This window comes from Anolis carolinensis, chromosome 1 (assembly GCF_035594765.1).
Source record: "Anolis carolinensis isolate JA03-04 chromosome 1, rAnoCar3.1.pri, whole genome shotgun sequence".
In the NCBI taxonomy this organism is placed as follows: Eukaryota; Metazoa; Chordata; class Lepidosauria; order Squamata; family Dactyloidae; genus Anolis; species Anolis carolinensis.
This window is the reverse complement of record NC_085841.1, coordinates 207,774,712-207,788,670: the sequence shown is the minus strand read 5'-3', so window position 1 is coordinate 207,788,670 and position 13,959 is coordinate 207,774,712. Positions and strand designations below refer to the sequence as shown.

The window sequence follows — 13,959 nt, the reverse complement described above, 5'->3', positions numbered from 1 at the left end:
TTCCACTTTAGATGCATACTTGATTTTTTACATATTTGCAATTTAATGCCAATATTATTAGCATCTCAAAGCATTTTCAGATGCAACTGATCCTAATAAGGAATATAGTAACAAAAGTTTAAATCCAACATTAATCTCACCTAGAGCAGAACAAGGGAAATCAACAAAACCTAAATTAATTATAACTAATGAGTTCATGTCTTTTCAGTGGATCTATTCTAGGTGAAACACTAGTCCACAGTCTTTTGTAAGTAAAGCAAAAGCTTTATTTTTACGAAAAGTATTTGTTACACAAACATTACAACCAGAACAACTTTATGAGCAGAAAGTATACAATATAGAGACTTAAAGCCATGTTAATATCATGGTGTAACCAAGTAAATTACTGAGACTTACATATGTATTGACTTACAAAGTTTTCACAGATTCAATCTATTTTAGATGAGAATAAAACAGCTAGTCTTTTAAAAGAGGGACATTTTCTGATGTTCATCCATCTGATTGTTGGGTATGAGAGGAAGCATGACACTGTACAGACAATGGCAAATTAAGGTGCCACATAACTATAGAAAATGTTCATGTTAATAAGGGTAAATGAGATAAGAACTTAAAATAGCTCAGAATACTATTTTCAATGTTTTCTCTTACTTGGGGAGCAGGAATGGATGGGAAATGCAAGGCCTATCAGATGTGGTTGAACTGCAACTTTTATTACCCCTTTCATTGATATTGCTAATGCAAACTGCAATCCAATAATGCGGAGGGAATAGAATGATATATCACTTTATGGATAAAACTATTTGAGCTAAAATATTCTTGCATGAGGACTATGTTTTATACTTTACCTGTAATTGTTCACCCATTTGTTGTGGTATCATTTCTGTTCAATAAAATTAGACCTAAAGGCACCAGATTTTATCTGATCCTGGAAACTAAGCAGGGGCAGTTATGGTTAGTACTTGGGTGGAAGACAACCAAAGATATTTAGAAATCATGAAATTCCTCTTAGTTGGTGCAATACAATATTAAAAACATGTGCATAAATGAGGGAATAAAGCAAGGCACATGTTACATATCACACAGTTAATTGAGACTACAAGGAAACATGTTTCTGCTTTGAAAGCAATTGTCTATTTCTTTCCTAATTATTTAGGAAGTCACATTTTAAAACTTCCTGTAGAGCATCCAATACACAACAGATTGGTATAAAATATATTTCAATTAGGTTGAGGAAAACAGACAACAGTTTGCAAATACCTTATACACTCGAGTATAAGTCGACCTGAATATAAGCCGAGGCACCTAATTTTACCACAAAACTGGGAAAATCTATTGACTCTAGTATAAGATGAGGGTGGGAAATGCAGCAGCTACTGGCAAATTTCAAAAATAAAAATAAATATAGATACTAATAAAATTACATTATTTGAGGCATCAATAGGTTAAATGTTTTTGAATGTTTACATAAAATTGTAATTTATGATAATAATAAGACTTTAATAAGATAAGACTGTCCAACTCTGATTACCTATATACTTGAGTATAAGCTGACCTGAATATAAGCCAGCCAGGACCCTCACTCGAGTATAAGCCGAGGGAAGCTTTTTCAACCCTAAAAAAGGGCTGAAAAACTAGGCTTGTACCGAGTATATACAGTATCTTTAGTCTTATTATCTGTTGAAAGAATGCACTCCAGAGGAATATTACTACAATTCTCATTGTGCAATGGCGCTTTTCCTGTCTTCCTGACTCATTTAAAAAGTCTGATCCTAAAGAATCAATACGTATATTATTCTAAAGACATTGGGAAAATGGGAAGAAAGATTGGGATTGGCATAATGTGGAAACATCCAATGGATATGGATGTGTCTTTCCAGCCTATGCCATGCATTTTTGGATGAAACTGGTTTATGAAAAACGAATATGTATATATCACTGGGAAATGCTTAAAAAAGCATGGCATTCCTCTAGATCAGTACTACTCTGCACAAATATGGCATTGCTGAATGCACATTGCAAAAAATGTCTGCTGGTCTGCCAGATCAGATAGCTTAAGGAACACTGCCCAGAAGCCCTTCAGATGTTGTGAGCGTGGCTCCAATAATCCCCATGTAGCAGACCCGTGGCCAATAATTATAAGAGATGTCATCAAAAACATCTGGAAGGCACCAGGCTGTTATAATCTAATGAAATCAGGTGAGATTGCTTGTCAGGCTCTTTTTAAAACATATATTTTGAGCATAATAAGACAACATTGTCATCTACTGGTACCGGCAAAGAAGTTGTTAAAGGGAAGTTTCAGAATAAAACATCACTGAAAAGGAAAAGGCTGTCAGAAATATAGAGAGATCAGAAAGTGTTATATTGAGACCGAGACTATTTGTAGTTATAACTATATTTTTGAACTACATAACTACATTTATTAAAAGAAGCAAAAGAACTTTAAACCCATAATGGCTTATGCGCGCATAACAGTCATTTTAAAAGGACTGTGTATGGAAGTGTTTTATTTTCCTAGGGTTTATATTTTGCTGTTACTGTCATGCACAATGTGCTACAACATCCTTTATGAAACAGAATTTAACTGGACTGCTGTTTACTAGTACTTAATAGAGTAGAGTCTCGCTTATCCAACATAAACGGGCCTGCAGGATGTTGGATAAACGAAAACGTTGGATAATAAAGAGGCATTAATGAAAAGCCTATTAAACCTCAAATTACATTATGATTTTACAAATTAAGCACCAAAACATCATGTTTTACAACAAATGGACAGAAAAAGCAGTTCAATAGACAGTAATGTTATGTAGTAAATACTGTAGTTATGAATTCAGCACCAAAATATCACAATGTATTGAAAACATAGACTACAAAAACATTGACTACTAAAAGGCAGACTGCATTGAATAATACAGAACGTTGGATAAGCGGAGTTTGGATAAGCGAGACTCTACTGTAGCTAAATCCTATGTAGTCCAAAAACGATTTCTGTAAGAATGATTTGAACAACAAAGACATACTTTCTACGTGCACTTTATTTGTACAATATTCTTTGATAGTGTCTCTGAGAAGCCTACAAAGTTGAAATCATATTAAAAAATTACACAAAATACGTGCACATTCTAAAAGAAGGATTAATAAAAATATATACTAACCAGCTACAATGACACTGTCATTACGAGCTGGACCAAATTTCAGTGTCATCTCATGTTTATGTTTATGGACAGCCAAATGATCCTCGTTGGTAAAACGCTGTGGCAAAAAGTTTTAAAATACAGTTATAAATTCAAATTTTGATTGAAGCGATAACAATAAATTATATCATTTTTACGATAAAATATAATCTAGTTAATAGCTGGGCTTTTTAATAGAAGTTGTTGACGATACAGTAGATAATACTTTTTCACAATCATAGATCTTTTTAAAAGATCTTTTTAAAATCTTCAGAATGTTCTCCGCATTTAGGCAGCAACATTATAAACATTTTGAGGCCCTCTTAAACTTTTAATGAAGATTTCAACTCACTCTAAACCTTTTTGATGAACATCTGCTTATGAACTTCAGGAGCGCAACTACCCTAACATGTAGCAATCATACATGTGAGGGTTAATCTATCAATCTGTCGAGGGTGCTTTGAATGCAATTTCCATGTTTCTTGGCAGGGGGTTGGACTGGATGGCCTACGAGGTCTCTTCCAACTCATGATTCTATGAAATACAACAGCATCAGAACCAGATGTGTCAATTTATTAAGTGACTCATTTTAATCGTTGAGCTTTATTAACTGTGGACAAACAAGAAGAAACTCCCAACTCCTTGGTGCAGATGGAATTGCTAAAAAATCACCGCCTGAGAAGTAAACTTTGTACATATTTAGATTCACAGAGCCATACATGTGCATCTCCATCTGAATAGTGGTCATGGTTCTCAGCACCAGCAGTATGGTCATATTGGCATTTTATTTCTAAACTGGAATTGCTCAAAAGATTAAATGGGAACATCTTCCAGACAACTAAACATTTTGTAATTTTATAATGAACACTTTCAAAATAGTCTTTCAATGGTATTTACTCTGATATATCTGCATTTTTAATTTTGTCACTCTCCTAATGCTGTGTTGTGTTTTTTTAATATATATATATATATATATATATATATATATATATATATATATAATATTTTATTTATATCCCACCACCATCTCCCCAAAGGGAATCAGGGTGGCTTGCAAAGGCACTCCAGGGTGCACATATAACATACAATAGGTAAAAACAGTACCAAAGTATAAAAAGAGTCACATAAAATTTTATGCTATATATGTTGACGGGGATTGTTGTTATAATTTTATAACAACAACCCCCGTCAACATATATAGCATAAAATCAAAATAATACAATTTTAAAAACAACAGTAGATAAAACTGCCATCAATTCATAAAGTGCCAAGTGTCAAATTCATATGGGCCCATTCAGCCTACTTGAGGTCAAAAGTCTATTTGAATATCAATGTTATCAGGTTGGAACGGAAGAATTTAAGGGTGGGGACTAATCTTATCCTTTTTGGGAAGGTATTCCAGAGCCAGGGAGCTACCACAGAGAAGGCCCTCTCTCTCGTCCCCACCAACTGCGCTTGAGATGGTGGTGGGACCAAGAGAAGGGCCTTCCCAGTCAATTTCAGAGCCTGTGCCAGTTCATATAAAGAGATGCGGTCATGAAGATAGGTTAGACCCAAAGAATATAGGGCTTTATGGGTAATAACCTGCACTTTGAATTGACCCCGGAAACTTGTCAGAAGCCAGTGGAACTGCTTCAGCAGGGGGTGTGGTATATACCCTGTAGCTAGCTCTAGTTAGTAATCTGGCAGCCAACCTTTGCACTAGCTGCAGTTTCTGAACCATCTTCAAGGGCAGCCCCATCACAGTGGTTATAGAAAACCTGATGTAGATTGCAATATAAAGTTTACTGGTATTGAAATATTAAAGTTTTAGAACTACTGGATCATATGTGTTGATGCAGATTCCATCCGTTAAAACTTGCAGGAGAAGCTCCATCCTGCAAGTTCTGCCTTTTTGCATGATGTTGGCTAACATAGTTTGATGCTATTATTGGCTTCTATTAGTCTTGCAAGTGAGTTCCTGCTCAAAGGTCTGCAATGACATTTTTGTCATTGAAGAACTTATTGAAGATTTGGGCAATGTGTGGCCTTCTAGATGTTGCTGGACTGACTTCAATCGTCCCTGAAGTTAGTGTTGATGGGACTTATAGCCCTACTCTGCATACCTCGTGCTGCTCTAAACTTACATAATCTCATATTAAATAATTGGCCACTAAATGCTTTTTAGTCTTTTTTAAAATAGCTCCACTGACAACTCTAGGTGACATCAGAAAAGTGCTCTTGTATAGTTGTGCCTTTGGCTTCTAAATGGTTTGGGTGAATTAGCTACGTTTCCTTCTAATCATATCTATAAAAAAGAGACTTTTTAAGCCAAGATTCTTTAAGCCAAGATGGGAAAATCTGGCCCTTAGATAAATTGGACTTTTAACTAACTGAAGATGTAGTCAGCACAGCCAAAGCCAAGGAATAATGAGAGATGTACATCAAAATACCTAGCAGTCAAAAGGCTACCAGTTTTTTCAATCCAATTTCCCATAATTTTGTATTACTAGTATTTTTCAGCCTAATTAATTATATGATTATAAATAAAGATCATAAAATCCAGAAATTGAATGGTGAACAGTCATATGAACTAACCAGTTGTTCTTAAATGATCTGAGGATGACAGAAATGTTTCATATACAGAACAAAAACAGATACTTCTGAAAGCTTAAAGGTTTTTCAAAGAAATTTATAGAAATACATCAAAATTACAACACACATTCTGTTACAAAATTCATAGAAAAGCTGTACTATGTATGAACTCCTGCTAGCCGGAGTAAATTTGTAAGTGAAAGTAAACTTTATTTCTATCTCGCCCTATCTCCCCATGTGGACTCAGGGTGGTTCACAACATAAAAGGCAAACATTCAATGCAGTAAAATACAACAATAGACTAAAACAATTCAAAATAAACATAACAGAGCATTCAACAATAAAGCAAACCATATGAAAATAACAAATTACACGATGTTAATAAAACAAAATTAAAAGCCATGTCTAAATTCCATTCCTTATTTCATAGTGCCAAATCTTTAAATATTCACATCTCCATATGCCTGAGTACATAGGAAGTTTTTATTTGTTTCCTACACAACTGAGCAGCAGCAAAAGGAGGACAATGATGGGGCCATTCTGACCACCTTCGGGAGGGAGTTCCAGAGGCGGGGGGCAACTACAGAGAAGGCCCTCTTTCTCTCTCTTTCTCGCTTCCACCAGCCAGGTTTGTGATGAGGGTGGGACTGAGAGGAGGGCCTCCCCTGATATGTGCTGTGCCCGGGCAGGCTCATATGAGGACATGCGGTTAGCCAAGTAATCTGGACCTGAACTATTTAGGGCTTTAAAGGTGACAACCAGTACTGTAATTTCCATCCAGTAGGAAACTGGAAGCCAGTGGAGCTGCCATTTGTGTGTGTGAGACAGATACACACACAACACACACACACAAAAGGAGTAGGAATACAAAAAAATTGAAATGCACTATTAGAAATGCACTAAATATTTTAAAATCAATGGAAACTGCACGAACATATCAGAATCTAAATGTACTTTGTGTCAGTTTTAAGGCATAAAATACTTTAACAGGGACTACATGTATTAATCCTTTAATATATTCTTGTCATAAAGCATCCAAGCTTTGTTCATAAAATGAATCCCATCCTTATTAAGTAGTAGTATCAAAATGTACCAATACTGGCCAAGAACCAATGGTGTACAGTTCACCCACACCTGTACACCATTGGTTGTAGCCTCATGCAGAAATTGAAATATTAAAAATTGGGTGAAGCCAGGGGAGGGCAATACAGTTCTACTACTTGGCCCAGCTGCCTTCTTGTGTCCATTTGGCATACGGCATCTGGCTCTGGCCACAGGAGAAAGAGGCAGGGGAGTGAACAAGTGAGCAAAAAAAAGGCAGTTACCAGGTTGAGAAAGGGAGGGATCAGGCATCCCTGTCTTTCTCTGCCTGCCTGCTACCTCCCTCTATCCAAGTGTCTAATTTATCCCTTCCTTTTTCTGCACACAGCTTGCTCAATATCATTCTTGCTCCCTGGGTGGAGGAAGGTAGTGAGCAAATGGGGAGGTGGGTATAGAAAGGCAGGCAGGAAACCGGTGCTTGAGTGAAAAAAGGCAAGGAGGAAGAGGCTGGCCAGAGGCCAGGCTCAGGCATCTTCTCATGAAGAAAAGGTCTGAGTGAAAACAGCTACTACTTATTGTACCTCAGTGCTGGTTTCACCTTGCTCTTAACACACATTCCACCTCAGCAGACTTGGTTTTTTCAGTTTATTGATAAAAGATAGCAAAGTCTTAATAAAAAGCAGTAAAGAAAGCAGTAATCCAATTGTAAAGGCAATATGCAGAATATAGTTCAAAGTCTCTGTAGAATATAGAAACTCAGTCCTGAAAAACAAGGCAACGTGAACTCCAAAATGCAATCCAAAACTCAGAAACTAGTAAGTAGTAAGTAAGTAAAACTTTATTTATATACCGCCCTCTCTTCCCGAAGGGACTCAGGGCGGTTTACAAGCATAAAAATAGCAACATACATTGCAAGCAACGCAATACACACATTATTAAACAAAATTAAAGACCTATACAACTCGTAAAACAGTAAAGACCATAAGAAACAATCACAACAACCAGAAGGAACAAGAATACATAACCAAATGGGTTGACATGGACCGTTATTAGGGATAGATGATCCTTGTACAGCGTGTACAAAAAAGATGAACAAAAACAAGAAGTCTTTTTCATGAGCAAAGACAAGGCAGGAGTTAAACTTCCAAAATCAACGTTGCTTTGTCTGAAATCTTTCCCTGTTTCTCTCTATTTAACCATGTTTACAGGCTAAGAAAGCATTTCTCTGTCCTTGAGTTCCCACACGTTTCCCAGCTATTTCCAGAGAACGCCTGGGACGATGAACCCTTAACCTTAACCTTGTATCTCGATCTAAGGAAGACTCCTCTGGCTCGCTGCCAAAGCCACCTGGATTTTGTTGATGTTCAAAATCCTGTGAAAGGTCATCCTTATCACTAACTTGAGCTTCCCTGCTAGCCTTTCTAACAACTCAGAGACTTCAACATTTCCTTGGTCAGCCTGCTGAAACCCAAATCCCCCTTCATCATCAGACTGAACCACAACATTACTGCACACTGCATGAGTCTCTGTTCTGTATGGGTAACTGAGCACCATGCTGTGTTCCATGCCTATTTTCTCCATACTCTTCTCCCCTACCTGGTGTCTTTTCTATTGTCTTATATCATTTGTATAGGGATTTATTTATTTATTTACCCTATTTATAGCCCGCCTTTCTCTACCCTGAAGGGCAGTCAAGGCAACTTACAAGCCTCATTGTGCATTTGTGGTCTTCCTCAGTCTTGCAAGGCTTGCAGTCCATATTTTAAAATGGCAAAAGGAGTGAATATTCAAATTCACAAAAGTGAAGGGCTGGCTGTACTTCTGTACCGAACTCTGGTGGAACTTCAGTTTTCTTCTCCTCCTCCTCCTCCTGCTACAACTCTGCTTTGTTGTTTCAAAAGGCTTCCTCTGCCTTTTGGAGCAGACTTTTAGATTAACTGATGGCTATGGGGAGCAAGGAATGGTATATGTGTCTCTGATTCTGGAAGAAGCCATGGGATTCAGAAAAAGTTCACATTAGATTCAGGCCATTAACAGATGTTGAGTTGCTTTTCCTAATGCACCAAAGTTTCTGCACATGGGTTCCACCTTGGATTGAAAAACCACCATAAAAGAAGGGCTAACATGTTAAGAGATGTTTGATTCCAGATTACAAACAATTACCATGGTGCCTACTGTTCCATGTGTTCGTATTTACAGTTACTACTCTGTTGGAAGCTAAAAGGACTAAATCTTCTGCTGTTCACCTCATTTCGCAACAAACAGTTTTGGCTATCTTAATGCCCTTTAGCATACATGTGGCTGGATTACAATAATCACCTCATTAAACTGTTCTCAGGATTTAAACCAAAAATGCAAACTACTTCTTGGGATATAATAAATATTGACCTGTTGACTATCATTAATATATCAAATATATATATTACCTGTCCACATCCCGGGGCAGTACATAAAAAGGGTTTGTCATCACTCATATTCCACAGGTCCTTGTATTACCTATATACAAATTAAAAAGTCAGAGGAATTTGCTGCAAGTTACCCGAATTAACATCCTAAACAACTCCAAAAGAATTAATATTTTGATAGTTATAGAAATAAAACTTTCTAAATGATTAAGCTTTATAAGAGGAAATATATAATTAACACAAAAATGTAATTAAATATTTTTTTCCAAAATCGCATGAAGAAAAGAAACCAAGGACTTGGAACATTTGCATTGTAAGAGGTGAAACTGAATCTCACATTTGCCTACACATACTAAATTGGGGAACATACCTACAAAATAGAAAATATGTGTTTTATTAATAGATAAGAAAACATTTTGGAATAGCTATACCTGGCAGATTTCACATGTAACTCCACAACCATAAGGTAAACAGATTATTATAGCCTTCTTTTCATGACAATGGTTCTGCAAATTAAGAAGGAAAGGTTAGAGATTACATTACCACTTTCTATCCTAACTGAAATTGTTAAGAGTGGATTAAAACACCTCTTCATCCAATTTATCCTTGCAGCAATGTTCTGAAGAAGATAATCTGAAGAGCTGGCTCACAAAACTAAATTTTGCACATGCAAGTACTCCTAACAGTTCCTAATTCTCACTAGACATGAACAAACCAAAAGGATGAAACTAGATGATTGTGAATATGGAAAACATCAAAACCCACACACATGCACTTTCTCCAACAATTGTAATTTATCCTTGTAGTTAAGTTAGGCAATGACATTGTCTGAATATGACACACAATTAGTATGATAACAATAGTGCTCAATAAAACAAGCAATAGCATGACCTTCTTTTGCACACTTTAGCAGGGACACTTTCAGAGGAACCTCAATAAATAAAATAAATTTAGGCAGCAAATTAGCATATCTGTTCTCCACTGCAAGCAGGAATGGAGGCTCAGTGTCAAGGGCAAAGCAGGCAAAACAGCAAGGATGGCTAGGCTGCCCAACTCAACTGTTTACCTCCTTGTAATTTGTTCATTCAGAGCTTTCATACTAGAAGTGAATCTTTCTGGCAGAAAAGTGTCTGGGGAGATAGGCTGAACAGAGACTAAATACAATTAACTAGGGATTTCTGTCAGACCGTGTTTCCCCGAAAATAAGACAGTGTCTTATATTAATTTTTGCTCCCAAATATATTCTAGGTCTTATTTTCAGGGGATGTCTTATTTTTCTATGAAGAAGAATTCACATTTATTGAACAAAAAATGAACATTTATTATATACTGTACAGTAGTTGTCATCACAAACCAACATAACCAGACAAACTGAATCCTATCAAGAATTTATTGTTACTACCATTATTTCCATGTACAACTGGTATGTACGTTTACCAATCCTGCATGCTCTGGTGTTCTTTTTGGCAGGTACTGGGCATGTTTCCAAACAAAAATTTTGCTAGGTCTTACTTTTGGGGAAGGCCTTATATTTAGCAATTCAGCAAAACTTCTGCTAGGTCTTATTTTTTGGGGATGTCTTATTTTCGGGGAAACAGGGTAGGTTTTTACATAGACATTTAATATGTCCACACAACATTAATATGAATAGCCATTCACACTGGCAATGCTTTTTGTCTATGCAAATGACATGGATTGGTGACATATCTCTGTCATATAATTTAATAGCACTGTAGATTAATGCTCTGATGTTTAAAGATCAGTTTAAAGATCTTTGACAAGCATTCTATGCTTTGGACGTTTTGTAGAGAACCACTACAAATCGCAAAACACAGTAAGACCCCTGTTACCTCAGAACTCATGTTCTCTATAGGAATTTGTTAGGTCCTCCAGACAATTGCTAAGTCCAGAAGTTATCACAGAGTCGCACAGGAGAACCCAGCAAGTTCCTAGAGATAACATCTCTCCAAGATTCTCTAAGTCCTCCAACACAACTTTATGGTATGCTGGGACCAGAGATAACTTAATAGTTTTCAGTCATAGATGCAGTTCCATGTAACTGTGGTTCAGGCAGAAATGTACCCAAGTATTCAGGGTTCTTACTACATTACCTAAGTCTGAACCAGGTTACACATGTCATGTAAACCAATGCTGTACGGTGATGGTCTATAGACGAGTGCCAGTCCAATAGTTATTGGCTGCTGTCCCATAGCATGTTTCCACGAAACTAAACAAATACAATCATAACATGGTATAAACATGACACCAGTCTATGACACACTGGGTGGGAAAATTGCTGATCTACCACATCAGGTATAATGAGAAATATTGATATACAGTCATACTTCAGTTAATAAAGGTTCTGAAAAAAGTTGTCTTTTTCACTAAGCCTTTTTATGGAAACCCAGTGAGCCCAACTCTTTGATTTAGATGGAAGGTATTTTCTCCCAATCACTGGTACTGGGAGAATGGTGATGAAAGGTTAGAGAAAGACCCCTCTACGTGGGTTGCCTTTGAAGACGGCCCGGAAGCTCCAATTAGTACAAAGGGCGGCAGCCAGATTAATAACTGGGACGACATACAGGGAGCATACCACCCCCTTGCTAGGCCAGCTCCACTGGCTGCCGATATGCTACCGAGCCCAATTCAAAGTGCTGGTCTTGACCTATAAAGCCCTAAATGGTTCTGGCCCAATCTACTTGTCCGAATGTATTTCCTCCTATGAGCCAGCAAGATCCATAAGATCATCTGATGAGGCCCTGCTCTCAGTCCCACCTGCCTTGCACGCACGGCTGGTGGGAACAAGGGACAGAGCCTTCTCGGTGGTGGCTCCCCAGCTGTGGAACACCTCCCTGAGAGATATTCAACAAGCCCCAACCATCCTGGGCTTCAGAAGAACTCTAAAAACATGGTTATGTGCTCAGGCTTTTAATGAATAAATGACAAAGACGACATGGACAGATTTATGGCTAAAGCATGAGGTTTCTTGGACAAATGGATCTAATCATATGTTTTAAATTTTTTACACTGTATTTTAATAGTTTTAATTGATTGTATGTACTGTTTGTGAATTTAACTATGTGTAGGCATTGAATTTCTGCCAATTGTTGTAAGCCGCCTTGAATCCCTTCAGGTAAGATGGGCAGGATATTGATGTTGGAAATAAATAAAATAAACAATGCAGTAACATTTGACTGGGGAAATAACAGGATTCCCCTCGATGATCCTACTGTAGCTGTGTGTCCTTACATACAACAGGAAAGGTGAGCTGAGAATGTTTAAACTGCAAAATAGAAAGGAAAGAGTAAAGGAGCAACAGCTACCCTCGCATATCAGAAAATTATAGATGTATAGGTTCCTCCATGCAGATCTCCTCAAGAGCAGTGATGTTTTGGGGCTGTTGCTGGGCAACACTGCAAAAGTTTTCTATAGGGTTGAGATCTGGAGACTGGCTAGGCCACTCCAGGACCTTCATTGCCCTGGCAGTGTGCTTGGGATCATTGTTATGATGAAAGACCCAGCCACATTTCATCTTCAGTGCCCTTGCTGATGGAAGGAAGTTTGCACTCAAAATCTCACAATACATTCATTCTTTCATGTATACGGATCAGTCGCCCTGGTCCCTTTGCAGAGAAACAGCCCGAAAGCATGATCTTGCCATCCCCATGCTTCACATAGGTATGGTGTTCTTTGGATGCAACTCTGCATTCTTTCTCCTCCAAACATGACTCTGAGTTGTGTTTCTGACAAACAGTTCTACTTTGTTTTCATCTGACCATATGACATTCTCCCAATACTCTTCTGGATCATCCAAATGCTCTCTAGCAAACTTCAGTCGGGCCCGGACATGTACTGGCTTAAGCAGGGGGACACGTCTGGAACTGCAGGATTTGAGGCACTGCAGGATTTGAGTCTCTGGCGGCGTAGTGTGTTACTGATGGTAGCCTTTGTTACGTTGGTCCGAGCTCTCTGCAGGTCATTCACTAAGCCCCCCCCCCCCCCCCAGTGTGGTTCTGGGATTTTTGTCCACCGTTCTTGTGATCATTTTGACCCCATGGAGTGAGATCTTGCGTGGAGCCCCAGATCGAGGGAAATTATCAGTGGTCTTGCATCTCTTCCATTATTGCTCCCATAGTTAATTTCTTCACACCAAGCTGCTTGTCTATTTCAGATTCAGTCTTCCCAGTCTGGTGCAGGGCTACAATTTTGTTTCTGGTGTCCTTCGACAACTCTTTGGTCTTCACCATAGTGGAGTTTGGAATGTGACTGCTTGAGGTTGTGGACAGGTGTCTTTTATACTGATAACAAGTTCAAATAGATGCCATTACTACAGGTAATGAGTGGAGGACAGATGAGCCTCTTCAAGAAGAAGTTACAGGTCTGTGAGATCCAGAATTCTTGCTTGTTTGTAGGTGACCAAATACTTCTTTTCCACCATAATTTGCAAATAAATCCATGAAAAATCAGACAATGTGATTTTCTGGATGTGTTTTCTCATGTTGTCTCTCATAGTTGAGATCTACCTATTATGTCAATTACAGGCCTCTCTCATCATTTTAAGTGAAAGAACTTGTACAATTGGTATCTGACTAAATACTTTCCCCCTCCATTGTATTTGGGGGGATTTTAAAGCCATGGCAGACTGCACCTATGGTAACAGTGAAATATATTATGACTACATAAAACCTATCAGTAGTATGTACAGACATAACCCAAAAACAATCTTAAGGTATTTTTGATGGGGGAGATCCATGACAGATGTATCA

At 37.8% G+C, this 13,959-nt stretch overlaps 1 protein-coding gene across 2 annotated transcripts in view; it reads right to left on the bottom strand.

The window, feature by feature from the left end:
* atf2 (activating transcription factor 2) overlaps positions 1–13,959 on the bottom strand; it is an 80,433-nt gene that overhangs the window by 58,473 nt on the left and 8,001 nt on the right. Inside the window, exons 2-4 of one of the 2 annotated variants that reach the window (XM_008119223.3) lie at positions 9,625–9,699; positions 9,215–9,284; positions 3,156–3,252 (exon numbers count right to left, since the gene is read on the bottom strand). In XM_008119223.3, the coding sequence (XP_008117430.2) occupies positions 3,156–3,252; positions 9,215–9,262 (145 nt within the window). In that variant the 5' untranslated portion in view covers positions 9,263–9,284; positions 9,625–9,699. The remainder of the gene's footprint in view (positions 1–3,155; positions 3,253–9,214; positions 9,285–9,624; positions 9,700–13,959) is intronic. The other variant, XM_016996845.2, reaches the window with a different exon arrangement.